The sequence below is a fragment of the Armigeres subalbatus genome, chromosome 3, assembly GCF_024139115.2.
Source record: "Armigeres subalbatus isolate Guangzhou_Male chromosome 3, GZ_Asu_2, whole genome shotgun sequence".
Lineage (NCBI taxonomy): Eukaryota > Metazoa > Arthropoda > Insecta > Diptera > Culicidae > Armigeres > Armigeres subalbatus.
The window spans coordinates 82277800-82291849 of NC_085141.1; the positions used below are offsets into that span (position 1 = coordinate 82277800).

A 14050-nucleotide genomic window follows, 5' to 3' on the forward strand; every position below is an offset into this window, starting at 1 on the left:
GCCTCAATATGGGGACACTTGATCCCCCGTTAGTCACCCATACGAAAATTTTGCGAAAAAATTTAAAAGATATACATCTGTTCTACATTCTGTTCTTTATCATTAGGGCCCTCCTTAGCCGTGCGGTAAGACGCGCGGATTGGATTGGTTTTGTCTCGACTTCCCTGGGCATAAAAGTATCATCGTGCTAGCCTCATGATATACGAATGCAAAAATGGTAAGTTGGCTTAAAAACCTCGCAGTTAATAACTGTGGAAGTGCTTAATGAACACTAAGCTGCGAGGCTCTGTCTCAGTGTGGGGATGTAATGCCAATAAGAAGAAGAAGAAGAAGAAGACATCTGTTCTTAGGCTTCTAATTTTTTGTAGATTTGACGGATTTGATGAAGGGTTGGCAGGAAACATGATTTATTGCGTAAATCTCATAGAAAGGGGAACAAGTCTCCCCAAATTTTAAAATTGCATGTGCTGTCGAATTCAATAACAAAAATCGTTCATGTATATGCACAGCAATTCGATAATTCCGCGTATTTTGAAGGGGAAATATTTGATAAATCTGAGGGCACCTTTATAGTTTTATCAAAGCAAGTTCTTCGAGAGGGATCAATTTCCCCCGAATATTTTAAAAGTCGATTTTGGACAGCAATCCAAAAAATCGATTGTGTATAACAACAATGATGTCGTCTGAAAAGTGAACAAGGACGCGGATCCGTTTTGGATTAAGTTCTGTTTTGTGGGGTCGGAAAGTAAATCAATTATTGCGTGAATGAACGTGTTCTGTTTTGTGCAAAGTAAAGAGTGCCTCGACCAAACCGCGAATCTTTCGGTTCCCCAAAACTATATAAGAATCATGAAAAACTGTATTCAAAAACATGATTCCGGCTCCGTAACGCTTTACGACGAATGAGTCTTCCAAAAAAATGGTAGATAAAAAAATACAATGGCCACTCGTCATAAAGATAAGAATAGTTTACTTTGCTTCTAAGCATTTTGAGTCCTAAATCGCCTAAATTCTAAATCAAAAACCCAGTGCGTTGTTTACGCTTTGATGCTGGCGACTTTTATTATTTTTCTACTATTTTCACTACGGATAACAACTATTCGAAAACTCAATCAACGGGTTCTTGAGCAATAAAGTGAGAAATACCTATTTTAATTTTGTCAAATTCGTGCCAAAAACGAAAAACCGAACGCGAAAATTCATTTTTTGCTTTATTTTAATTGCATGTCAAATGATTGCAGTGTGATGTGCGCAATGATGTGGTGATGCATATTCCACCTCTCTATATAACATATTCCACCACCGTCTACAGCGAGAGAGGCACGCATGCAAATACCTATATTCACGCCAAATATTGTAGATTTGGCGTCAATTCTCCTTAAGCGCCCACTTAGTCTTGACGGATCTGGCTGAAATTTTAATAGTAGCTTCTAGAAGCAAAAAAAAATCACTCAGGGGATATCGGTATCGAAAAAACTGATTTTGAATCTTTTCATATAAGTATGGTCCAACTTTTTCTGAATGCTATATACTGCAAACAGATTTTAATGAAGTAGTCTTATTAACTCAATTTTTGGATTGCTTCATGAAAATGAGTCGGATTCGACGGAATTTTTGGGCGGGACAGAATAATTTCCTAGGTGTGAGGCTATATGGAAACCAATCTGAGAACAAGTCGTTTTGGCTGATTTAGCTTGAATAATAGAGGTCAATTTAGGCATTGGATCGCTTCCGTAGAAGAAATTGTCAAACTTTTGTTGCTTTTGCTAGCATATACGTGTTAGACTCCATTTTCATTTGAGTTCTATTAGCAAACATAATCCACCGTTGAAGCACAGAACTGCTTGCATTCGGCATTCAGTTTAACCACTTCATTCGCATCCCATTCGAATCACTTCATCCACAATTTAACTAACGCACCTTTGACTGACTAACAGTTTATCACACTTTGTGTCCAACTTGTAATCTCTCTCGTCGTTCATCTGTCCCAGAGCACAAACCTGTCGCCGTCATGTCCTAAGCCGTCCTAACCAATTAACATCACAGACATGCATATCACTGTCGGCGTCCGTCGATGCCATCCCCGAAAGGGAAAAAATCGGATGACCCATCTAAGCATCGAACTCGATAAACGAGCGGCGGTACGGCGACACGAGGAACCAATCGAAACGCATCAAACACGCAATCCATTCCACCTTCTCCGTGTCGTCAGTTTTCCCATGGTTTACAGCTCTTGAATGATGCTGCTCCGGCTGCGGACGCTGTCCTTCTTCAACAGCACCTGAAACGATCCTTTCCGCTGTGGGGTCCTCATGGTCACCATTTCCAGGCCCACTGATGGCGCTTTGTGTCCTGGGCCAGTCTCCGCGAACGCACCAGAAGCTGCTGTTGCTCCGAAGCTGAGACAAGGCTTCAGCCTCAGGCTGTTGTCCCTGTGGATGCCACCGCTGCTGGTGCAGGTGGCAAAGGTGGTGGTCGTACTGTTGTTAACCGTCAGTGACGTTTGGGCTGATGGGCCTGCCACACCGGTAGAGCAGGGCTCAATCATCGTCAACGTCGAGTCGGTCATTGCGGTCATGGCCGACGTCGACGAGGGCGATCCGGGGTTAGATGTGTGCTTTTGTAGTTGATGGTGATGTTGCTGCTGGAATGGGTTCTGAATGGGAAGGAAACAGTGCCGATGATTGCGGTGGTCCGGGTTCGCTCCCGTGCCGGTACGACGGCGCGAATGGGACACCGTGTGCCGCCGGCCGACCATCCCCGTTGGCTGCTATTTGAACTCGTACACTTTGGTATTGATCGAAGCACGGTCCTGCGGGATGATACAGAAATGAATGAAATTAATAATCATTTACTGTGCTTTAGTAGATGAATTACAAAAGCTTCATCAGGTGCATTGGTTTTCTATATCAAAGCTGAAATGCTTATTCCGGCTAAATAATGGCTTTTGGATGTAATTGTAAACAATAATTGCTTTACATCGGAAACGTAATTTTTTTTTTGAAAAAATTTGATTTAGTATTTTCATTTCTGGTACTAGTTATTGGGCTAGACCGTCACATATCCTTCTCCGACTTACCCAAGCTTATTGCTTTATGACAATCAGATTATAGCCGACTCCCAGCTTAGTGATCCAGATGCAGTGCAGATGCAGTATTTAACTAGTAGGTTCCGAAGCCAACCAAATGCATGAGTTTGTAAAATGTGTGTGTGACAAGCAAAAAGATACTTTATGCCCATACTTTATGTTAATGTTAATCAATTATTAACGTCGTTACGTTAAATAGTTGACTTTGACATTAACGTTCACCGCAAACTACGTTCGTTCGTGGAAGTTATTAGATAACGTCAACAGATTTCGTTAATTAACGTTAACGGTTAACGTTGATTCAACCTTAGATCAATAAGAATCAGGGTTTCAGTACGTTTGTACTGTTCAAAAATTTAAATCTTCTTGATGAATTAAAAAAACTTTTATTATGATGAAAGCTCGCAGCTTAATTACCATATTACAAACACCTTTTTGGCAGGGATATGCCGACAATTACAGAAAAGTTCTTTTTGCCTTGGGAGTAGCACCCGAAATTTTCTCTTATTGACATACCCGTTGATCATGAAAGCACCTCCCGGACAAGTTTCTCTCTTTGGCAAAAATCAACGATGTGGTCATTCTTGGCATTATTGACGTTAGTTCAACGTTGTTCGTTCACGTTGACGTTGATTTGCCGAAAATTGCGCGCCGTTGACGTTAAATCTTTAAAAAGTTAAGGTACACCGGGGCAAGTTGAAATGCGGGGTAAGTTGAAACAGAAGCTGTAATTTAGATCTGAAATGACCGAATGCCCTGATTATTTTTTTCAACAAACTACTCCCCTAAGCGCACCTTCTGACTGCCATTCCCGGAAGATTGCAGCTACTAGAAGCAATTCCTGCCATTGTTTATTTTCCACCCTTTGCAAAATCTAAACCAACTATTTGACGTGCCAATGAAACAGGTCTCAACATGATATTTGGAATAGTTTTTTCATCAAATTTGCATGGTAGGCAATCATCCAATGTTGAATAAGCATAATGATTATGAAAAATCATTGAAAACCCTATTTTAGTTTTTGAAATATGGTCGTTTGAAATTGATCCGCATTTTTAACCTATCGGGGCAAATAGAAATGCATGGTGTGGGGCAAGTTGAAACAACGAATCAAAACCTCATCCTCGCAATTTAAAGTAATATTTTTTTCAGAATTTAACATGGTCCTTAAATACATTCGGAGAACATAACTTTATGAATAGGTCCAAACTTCTGAAAATAAATTTAATAAATTTTCGCCCATCCCGTCATGAATGCCCTCCTACAATCTTTACTAAAGAATAGGATGAAAATGGTCATGGTTAAACTGCATGGTCTAGTTTTGAGAATCTTAATCAACTTCTCCTCGTAGTGAGCACTGGCACCCAAAAATATAAAACATAGAGCATGTAAACATTTCAGTAACTTCACCATTCACTTCCCCAGTTCCTCTTTCTCGAATCGAGGAGTTTATGAGAGATACGCTGGTTAATTAATGTGAATTTATGGAGAAGCCACAATCGAATTAATTAGGTACACATCTCAGGTGAACCAACTAATTAACCATCCTGAAAAGTGATCCGAGTGGTCACCAGTAGGACGTAATCAATCTGTACGCAAAAAACCCAGATTAATCCACCTAGCGGTGATGATGTCTTTCTCGTGCGGTAAAAAAATAGTATTTTGGGCATTACGTTTGAGCCCATCGTCCGATCGGGCCAATTTTCAATAAGAAATTGTAAGATTTTGTTTTTCTCATTATAATTTCTTTTAATAAATGTCTTGAGTTTGAAATGAATAATGAATTTCCCTTAGTGTCACCATTAGCATACAAGTCATATATGTATACATGTGCTGCCTCCTATCTGTGAGATTGTTTAATTCAAAATATTCAGGCAAGAAATAAAGTACTAAAATAACTTGTTGCGTAACTTAAGGCGAAACACTTGGTTTAAATATAATTAATGCGCAATTTCCACTGACCTCCAAATCAAGGAATCAAAAAACGAATATCGATTAAGAAAATCAAAAAAACTCGCTCTCCAAAACTGACCAATGCGGAAAGATTACATTATTCTTTGGTACAGCACTGGGTTACAATTGTGTATCATACAAAAAGCTGATTCCATTTTGAATCGTGAATACACGCTTTATTCTGGTGGAGTATTAAGTTGAGTTCGGACGCATTTTGGCCGAGTTAAAAGTTTTGGAAAGCTTAAAGATTATTAAAACTATTATAATATATTCTAAATTAACTACATTCGGAGTAAGTCTGCGCGAATTATAATTGAACGATCTTTATTAAATGATTATTTATATTACAAAAAGTTTTAGAAAGTGAATTTTAAGAGTTCCTAAGTACTTTGAATAAATATAAAAAGTGAACTATTGGGAAACGAAATTATCAGGTAAGCTAGATTATATTGGTGAACTTATGAAGTGAAGTTAATAAGATTGCGTTGTTTAGGCGTGTTGCCCAATCAACGTGGGCTGCAAGTTTGGGTTGTTTGAAAACCCCTGCGTGGTGCGGTCGATATACACGGCGGCAGTAAAGACACCTGTGGTGAAATCAAGTCACGGTTTCCAAAATTGGACGAAACGATCGGACACAGTGAGTGGTTCGAGTCCTCAAAAGCCCCGTGATCGCTCGTATAGCCAAGACGTGAGGCGTAGAGCTTCGCAACCAAAAGCTCTGACTCCACCAAGCCCGAGGACATCTCTACCTCGTCTAAAAACGCCATACGCACGAGCAGTTTGAATACCACACTGCGACTTACGCCTCAAAGCAGCTTTCGCTCACGTTTCAACGTTGGAAATTGCATGCAACCGTCGAGGGACGCTTGCAAAACGAATAAGGTCAGACCAAACCGTTCACCAAACTAATAGGGCCTGTATAGATAATTTAGGCTAACCAATTTAATTGCATGTGACGTCACAATTGTAGCTTTACCTGAAAGGAAAGTAGAATTTTAATAAATTTAGAATTATGTAAAGCTCTAAAAATTCAATCGGTTAAATTAAACGGAAGCTCGAATAAAATGAAATATTAAATTTACTTCGAGTCTAGTTTTGCTTCAACCAGAAACGGTCGTCACATGTGGTTTATATTTAATCTAGGATTAGCTTTTCATTGAGAAACTGTTGTAACCATTCAGTTCTGGAGATTGGCTTTTTGAATTGATTATTATTTATTTTATAATTGGTTGGAAGGTAATCGTTTGCGTTCATTTGTGCGGTTAATTCTACAAAAAACTGTTTCAACCTGCCTTGAGAGGGTTGTCTCTTGCCGGGGTATTTCAAAAAGAGTTAACGGTCCTTCAGATACGAAGGTGGCGCTTAAGCCGTTGGCTTCAAAGAAAAGAATTGAACGTTTCAAAATAATAAGACAAGATTCTGCGTCGAATGCAACCTGTTACGAGGAAATCAGTTTAGGTAAGTGCATTAAAAGTGAGCTAGATTTTTTTACGCGCGTTTTTATGAGAAAAAGTATGTTGGCCATAACTTCCAGGCCCATAGTCCGATCCGGCCAAATTTCAATAGGAAACAATGGGGCAGTATACTGCATCGAATGCAACCTGTTGCGAGTAAATTGGTTGAGGGTAAGTGCAAAAAAGTGAGCTAAACTTTTTGCTCTTTTGGTGCGCACACACACACACACACACACACACACACACACACACACACACACACACACACACACACACACACACACACACACACACACACACACACACACACACACACGCACACACACACACAGACATCACCTCAATTCGTCGAGCTGAAATGATTGGTATATAACACTATGGGTCTCCGGGCCTCCTATAAAAAGTTCATTTTTGGAGCGAACATATAGCCTTTACGTATACTTAGTATACGAAAAAGGCAAAAAAGTGAGCGAGACTTTTTTACGCGATTTTTTTATGAGAAAAAGTATTTGCCATAACTTCCAAGCCCATTGTTCGATCCGGCCAATTTTTAATAGGAAACAATGGGGCAGAATACTGCGTCAAATGCAACCTGTTGCGAAGAAATCAGTCAAGGGTAAATACAAAAACCCAGATTAATCCACCTAGCGGTGATGATGCCTTTCTCGCTCTTTATAAAATGTGTCGAGAAAAATTCTTTAGAGAGGTCAAATAGAACAAATATAAACATATTAATGGTTTTGACTCGTGGAGAAACCATATCAAAATCGTCATAAAATTGGTTGTAGACGAAATCAGGGGCAGAAAAATTTTAACATGAGCATGAGCATGAGCAGGATAACCGTACAATTCGTAGTTGCTACTCCGTGATTGACTAGAACTTGCGAAATTGCACAAGGAACCAATTGAATGGAGCTTGGGTTTAGCTATCATTCTCAATGTGCAAATTTCGGAAATTCAATGCATTTAACTAAGTCAATTACGGCGCCGGCCACGTCCTTACGGTCATCAAGGGAAGGAAGGATTATTAGTTCAACTCTCGTTGCTACTAGAGACCGAGTATACCTCTGCATCTCCACGATAGTCTTAGGATAGGATATTGTGTTAGTATGAAGGGATATATTATCTGGATTCACTTTGGTAAGTGATGCGATCTATGGGATAGGAATATATGAATGAGAATTAGAAGTACTAGAGTAATGAGAAAGTATTAAAGTGAATTCTAATGGGATTCATTTTTTACAATTAGAATTTGAATGCTATTGGATTCTAATACCACGCACACGTCTACCACACCATCGCTACCCGCACATTAACCTCACACATTCTTACTTGTATGAGGCCTGCACGAGCATAGCGACCGTATATAGCATTCGTATGCGGGTACAAATGAATACCAATCTATTTTTACATTTTATTTACTGCTACTAAGTAACATGCAGCTTTTTATAACAATTCTATATTTAGAATCATACTTGCTAGCAATGAGAATTTGATTTGCAAAGAGATTGAGTTATATGATTAACGAAATTATCTAATAGGAAATTGGAAAGAGCCAGGGATCAAACCCTTAATCTCCTGCTTATGAGGCAGAAGCAGTGACACAAGGCCACCAAGCACCTTTTCAGGGGCAGAAAAATTTTAACATGCTAAAAATCGAGTCATCGCTGTATCTTGTACATATTCATTCATGGGATGATGCTATGGCAGTTTCATTGCAAAGAAGAAAATAGTAGTTTGTGCAACTAGTTGCAAAAAGATGATTTTTTCAGCAAGAGTATGATAAATCTGTACCAAAATGGTACAATTTTATTTACTTCACATGACCAATCTTCCCAAAATATCATGTTGCTGCAGAAAACAAATAGATTCCATGTTATCGTGCCACATTAGGTGCTCGACAGACCATAAAGCGATAGATAAACCTGCCTTTGGAGAATTTGATGTCATGCTCACCAAATTATTTTATTTATTACGTGACACAGAGCCAAATTATGTGGCCATGTAACTATTGTTCTAATGCTGGTTTTCCATTATAGCACCCAAATGAGTGCTATTTGGAAAACCAGCATTTGCTATAATGGAAAATAATGGATTTTATGCAACCCATTTGAGTTGCATAATGTTCATTAAAGCACCCATACATGTCATTGGTATGGAAAAGTAGACCGTTTCATCACTCAAATGCTAACTGTAAACCCGGTATTATGATCAGAAATTGCAAAATATTTTTTATGAAGTTAAATTGTAAACAAATAGTCAATCAAAAGCCTGAATGCGTCCATTTTTGAAAGAATTAAAACCAAAAATAGAGAACTATTCAAATTACACATGTTCCAAGATCTGAAAAAAAATCGTATCTTCGAAATATTGAGAATGTAGCTAAAACCATTTTGAGAGCCTATTCCGACTACAAGCTTTATCAGGATAAAGCTATAATAAGGAGGCTCTTGATGTCAAAGTTGTCGTGTAACATCTCGTAATCTACACAAACTATAAGCGTCACCTTTTAGAAAACCAAGAATGTTCAAACGTATGTAGCAAGGATTTTTGACAAACTACATCCTATTTACATTATTATTAGGACGTACCTTTTTATTATCGGATAATAGTAAAAGAGTAAAAATTGATTACCTGATAACTTTTCCTCAAAACCACAAACGCTCATTAATAATGAAATTTATTTGTTTAACGATAATTCAAACAACGAAAAAATTAGCTCAAATCCTATTCTCGGTTGCGCATGTAATGCTTGTGGTAGATAGAAGTGGGTTACGCCGGAAACTAACTGGAAGACTTGATATTTTGAATTTCCCTGATTAAAGCAGAATTCGCCATCTCCTAACTCACAAACCAATTGAACAGCTTACTCCGATATATGTGTAATTAGTACTACAAAGGGTTTCTAAATTCCATCAACCGAGCTAGCGATTTTTGGATTTCAAGTTCTTAATTATATCCACGGTAATCAAATAGAACATGAGTTATGAGTATTAATCGAATGATTTAAGATAAACGCAATTGAAAAACGCTCATTTCTATGAACATTGAAGTTACTCCCCCTCTCTTTATGGAATATTTCTGTTCCAAAAAAAGCGTGACTTGAGACAATTTTTAATCTGTATTTGTCGATGCCAATTCAATAGCTACGAAGTCACATACATTTTTTAATGTTCATATAAAACAAACCTGACAGCAGAATAGAACTGCTATCGACTACGCGGCTTTTTCTACTCAGATCTCTCTTTGAACGTGCTCGAAAAGTAAGTTAGTTCTTAATACCTAATATTATGGCTAAATTTTTTATGGTCAGTTTAATACAAAACAATGGGCAGAATCTTAATGAAAACATGAAACATGATTCGCCGTCCTATACAACTTGTTGTGAGTAAACAAGTTAAGACCAAGTGTCTCAAAACTAAGTGAATTTTTTAAATGCATTTTACGAATAAAAAATTAGTTCTTGGGCTTCTTTTAAAAAAGTTTTTTTTTGTAAAATAAGTATATCGGCTAATTTTTTTTTTATTTTTTTCCTTTGTATACGAGAAAGGCAAAAAATATATTGGCTAAAACTTTCGAGCCCAGAGTCCCAATTTTCATTGGAAAACAATCGGACAGGATTCCCCGTCGAACACAATCTGTTGCGCGCAAATCGGTTGATGAAAACTGATTGAAAAGTTGGCCTGACTTTCCAAGCCTTTTTTGCTTAAAAATGTATTTTGACCATAGTTTCTGATCCCGTCTGCCCAGTTCTCAATAGAAAGTAATGGGACGGGATCCCCTGTCGAACGCTACTTTTGAGAAATAATCGGTAAAGGATAAGTGCCTAAAAAGTGAGCTAGATTTTTTCACTCGTCTTCGTCGAAAGATAAAGTATTTTGACCTTAACTTCTGAGCCCATAGTCCGATCCGGCCAATTTTCAATAGGAAACAATGGGACAGGATTCTGCGTCGAATGCATTTTGTTGCGAGTAAATCGGTTAAGAGTAAGTGCCTGAAAAATGGGCTAGACTTTTCCACTCGTTGTTGTCTAAAAAAAAGTATTTTGACCATAACTTCTGAGCCCATAGTCCGATCCGGCCAATTTTCAATAGGAAACAATGGGACAGGATTCTGCGTCGAATGCATTTCGTTGCGAGCAAATCGGTCAAGGGCAAGTGCCTGAAAAATGGGCTAGACTTTTCCACTCGTTGCTGTCTAAAAAAAAATATTTTGACTATAACTTCTGAGCCCATAATCCGATCCGGCCAATTTTCAATAGGAAACAATGGGATAGGATTCTGCGTCGAATGCAACTTGTTGCGAGCAAATCGGTTAAGGGTAAGTACCTGAAAAGTGGGCTAGACTTTTTGCGCACATACACACACATACACACACACACACATACACACGCACACACATACACACACAGACATCACCTCGATTCGTCGAGCTGAGTCGATCGGTATATAACACTATGGGTCTCCGAGCCTTCTATAAAAAGTTTGTTTTTGGAGCGAACATATAGCCTTTACGTATACTTTGTATACGAGAAAGGCAGAAAAGTGAGCGAGACTTTTTTACGTGCTTTTTTATGAGAAAAAGTATTTTGGCCATAACTCCCAAGCCCATAGTCCGATCCGGCCAATTTTCAATAGAAAACAATGAGGCAGAATACTGCGTCAAATGCAACCTGTTGCGAAGAAATCGGTCAAGGGTAAGTACAAAAAAAGTGAGCGAGACTTTTTTACGCGCTTTTTTATGAGAAAAAGTATTTTGGCCATAACTCCCAAGCCCATAGTCCGATCCGGCCAATTTTCAATAGGAAATAATGGGGCAGAATACTGCGTCAAATGCATCCTGTTGCGAAGAAATCGGTCAAGGGTAAGTGCAAAAAAAGTGAGCGAGACTTTTTTACGCGCTTTTTTATGAGAAAAAGTATTTTGGCCATAACTCACAAGCCCATAGTCCGATCCGGACAATTTTCAATAGGAAACAATGGGGCAGAATACTGCGTCAAATGCAACCTGTTGCGAAGAAATCGGTCAAGGGTAAGTACAAAAAAAGTGAGCGAGACTTTTTTACGCGCTTTTTTATGAGAAAAAGTATTTTGGCCATAACTCCTAAGCCCATATTCCGAACCGGCCAATTTTCAATAGGAAACAATGGGGCAGAATACTGCGTCACCTGTTGCGAAGGAATCGGTCAAGGGTAAGTACAAAAAAAGTGAGCGAGACTTTTTGCTCTTTTGGTGCGCACATACACACACATACACACACAGACATCACCTCAATTCGTCGAGCTGAGTCGATTGGTATATAACACTATGGGTCTCCGAGCCTTCTATAAAAAGTTTGTTTTTGGAGTGAACATATAGCCTTTACGTATACTTAATATACGATAAAGGCAAAAAGCGTTCATGAATTCGTGAACTAACAAATTCACGGTGTATTTTTTCGAGAACAACAGCCACGGATTCGGGAACACAGTCACGTTTTCTGGAACGTTCTGGAAAACGTGACTGGTGTTTCCGAATCCATGAATTAAATCACGATGTATTTTTGCTGGTTCACGATTTTTTTTTGCGTGTGATAAATTTTCAGCGTAGTGCGATCTCTAGAATTTGGTCCCTGGAAATAACGTTTGTGTCTTTGTTGTATACTGCCCTTTTTCGCATAAGAGTCCCATATTTTAGTTTATTTTTGTGTAAAAAAGTATCAAAATCTGGAATGTGACTTTTATGAGAGTAAATATCAAGATAAGACAACACAAATGGGATTTCATTTTCAAATTTCTAGAACAAAGCCTATTTTAACAATTTTTCTTAAACAGGAGACAATTTTGAGCTAATTTCTGAAAGAAAATAAAAGCCGTCAAAAATTTACATGGGACTCTTTTGCGAATCCTGGCAGTGCAGTCACCTTGACAACCTCATGGATCTTGAGTCTCACTGAGTACATATATTTTGTTTTTAATACGGCAAAATTGAGTTGAGTCTGTATATAGCGCAGTGTTTCAACTTGCCCCGATATGTGGGGCAAGTTGAAACAATGCATATAAAAAATATTTTCAGTATACAAAATATTTATAAAAAAGTTTGGTAAGGTTGCTTATTTTTTATGCATAATCTTTGGCCCGAACTGTCAAACGCCGCAAACGGATTAAAAATTTATCAAAGGATGATTTTTTTACAGCACTTCAAATTTCAACTTTGAAAAAACCGTTTCAACTTGCCCCAACTTTCAACTTGTTCACCACCTTAATGTTAATGGCGTTAATCGAAGGAGAATGGAGCGGACTTAGGATTGAACCCACAACCTCCTGCGTACCAAAAGTGATGAACTTAAGGCGTATTGAAAAATGGCTGACCGTGGTATTATGGAGATAAAAATCTGACTGTATTACAGAGGTCAAATTTGCTCTCAATAAGCCCCGCTTGTTTATGCCATAATTACCAAACGTATGATGGATTCTAAAACAAACTTCCGGATAATAAAGCTCAAGTAAAATTGGACAAAGAAAAGAGCTTACGGAATGATTAACCACCGGCGGTGTCTCGTCTGTCTCTTTCCGTCCTTCGAATAATTGTGTTTGTTAGTGCAACACCGAGAAATACCACAAACCATCATTCAAAAATACGGATTTCTGTAGTGGTTGGAAAATTTTCTTTCCCTCTTCATGTTTAGTGATTAGTTTTGAAAATAAAATCAGACAAATTGAAGAAAAAAATCTAATCAAATTGGGGAAGGGTCATTCGGGGAAACCCATTTGGCTGAATACCTAGGCCGAAAGTTATTTGGCCGAATATACCATTTGGCCGAACAGACCATTATGCCGAAAGTCATTCGACCGAATGGGTCATTTGGCCGAAAGGGTCGTTTGGCCAAAAAAGTCATTAGGCCGAAAGTAATTTGGCCGAAAGTCATTTGGCCGAAAGGGTCATTTGGCCGAAAGGGTCGTTTGGCCGAAAGGGTCATTTAGCCGAAAGTCATTAGGCCGAATGGGTCATTTGGCCGAAAGGGTCATTAGGCCGAAAGGGTCATTTGGCCAAAAAGGTCACTAGGCCGAAAGGGTCGTTTGGTCGAAAGGGTCTCTAGAACGAAAGAGTCATTTGACCGAATGGGTCGTTTGGCCGTAATGGGTCATTTTGTTGAAAGGTTCATTTGTCCGAAAGGGTCATTTGACCGAAAGGGTCATTTGACCGATAGGGTCATTTAGGTCATTTAGCCGAAAGGGTCATTTGGCCGAAAGGTTCGTTTGGCCGAAAGGGTCGTTTGGCCGAAAGGGTTATTTGGCCGAATAGGACATTTGGTCGAATAGGTCATTTGGTCGAATAGTTCATTTGGAAAGAGAGAAATTAGGAATAAGAAGAGAGACGTCTCATTACCCACTTCGCAGACGTTTCCCTTCTCAATCCTTATTCTTTACTCCTCACTGTAAAAAAGAGGAGCGCGAAGTGAGAAGTGAAACGTCTCACTACTCACTTTGAGCTTCTCACTTTTTACATCGAGAAGTGATAAATGAGGAGTGAGAAGTGAGACGTCTCACTTCTCGCTGTCAAAAGTGAGAAACCCAA

General features: G+C 38.7%; 1 protein-coding gene across 1 annotated transcript in view; it reads right to left on the reverse strand.

Moving 5' to 3' along the window:
- Positions 1 to 839: 839 nt before the first annotated feature.
- LOC134221769 (relaxin receptor 2-like) overlaps positions 840 to 14050 on the reverse strand; it is a 195396-nt gene continuing 182185 nt past the window's right edge. The window contains exons 20-21 of the mRNA XM_062700956.1: positions 1147 to 2812; positions 840 to 881 (exon numbers count right to left, since the gene is read on the reverse strand). Of these exons, the coding sequence (XP_062556940.1) occupies positions 2771 to 2812 (42 nt within the window). The 3' untranslated portion in view covers positions 840 to 881; positions 1147 to 2770. The remainder of the gene's footprint in view (positions 882 to 1146; positions 2813 to 14050) is intronic.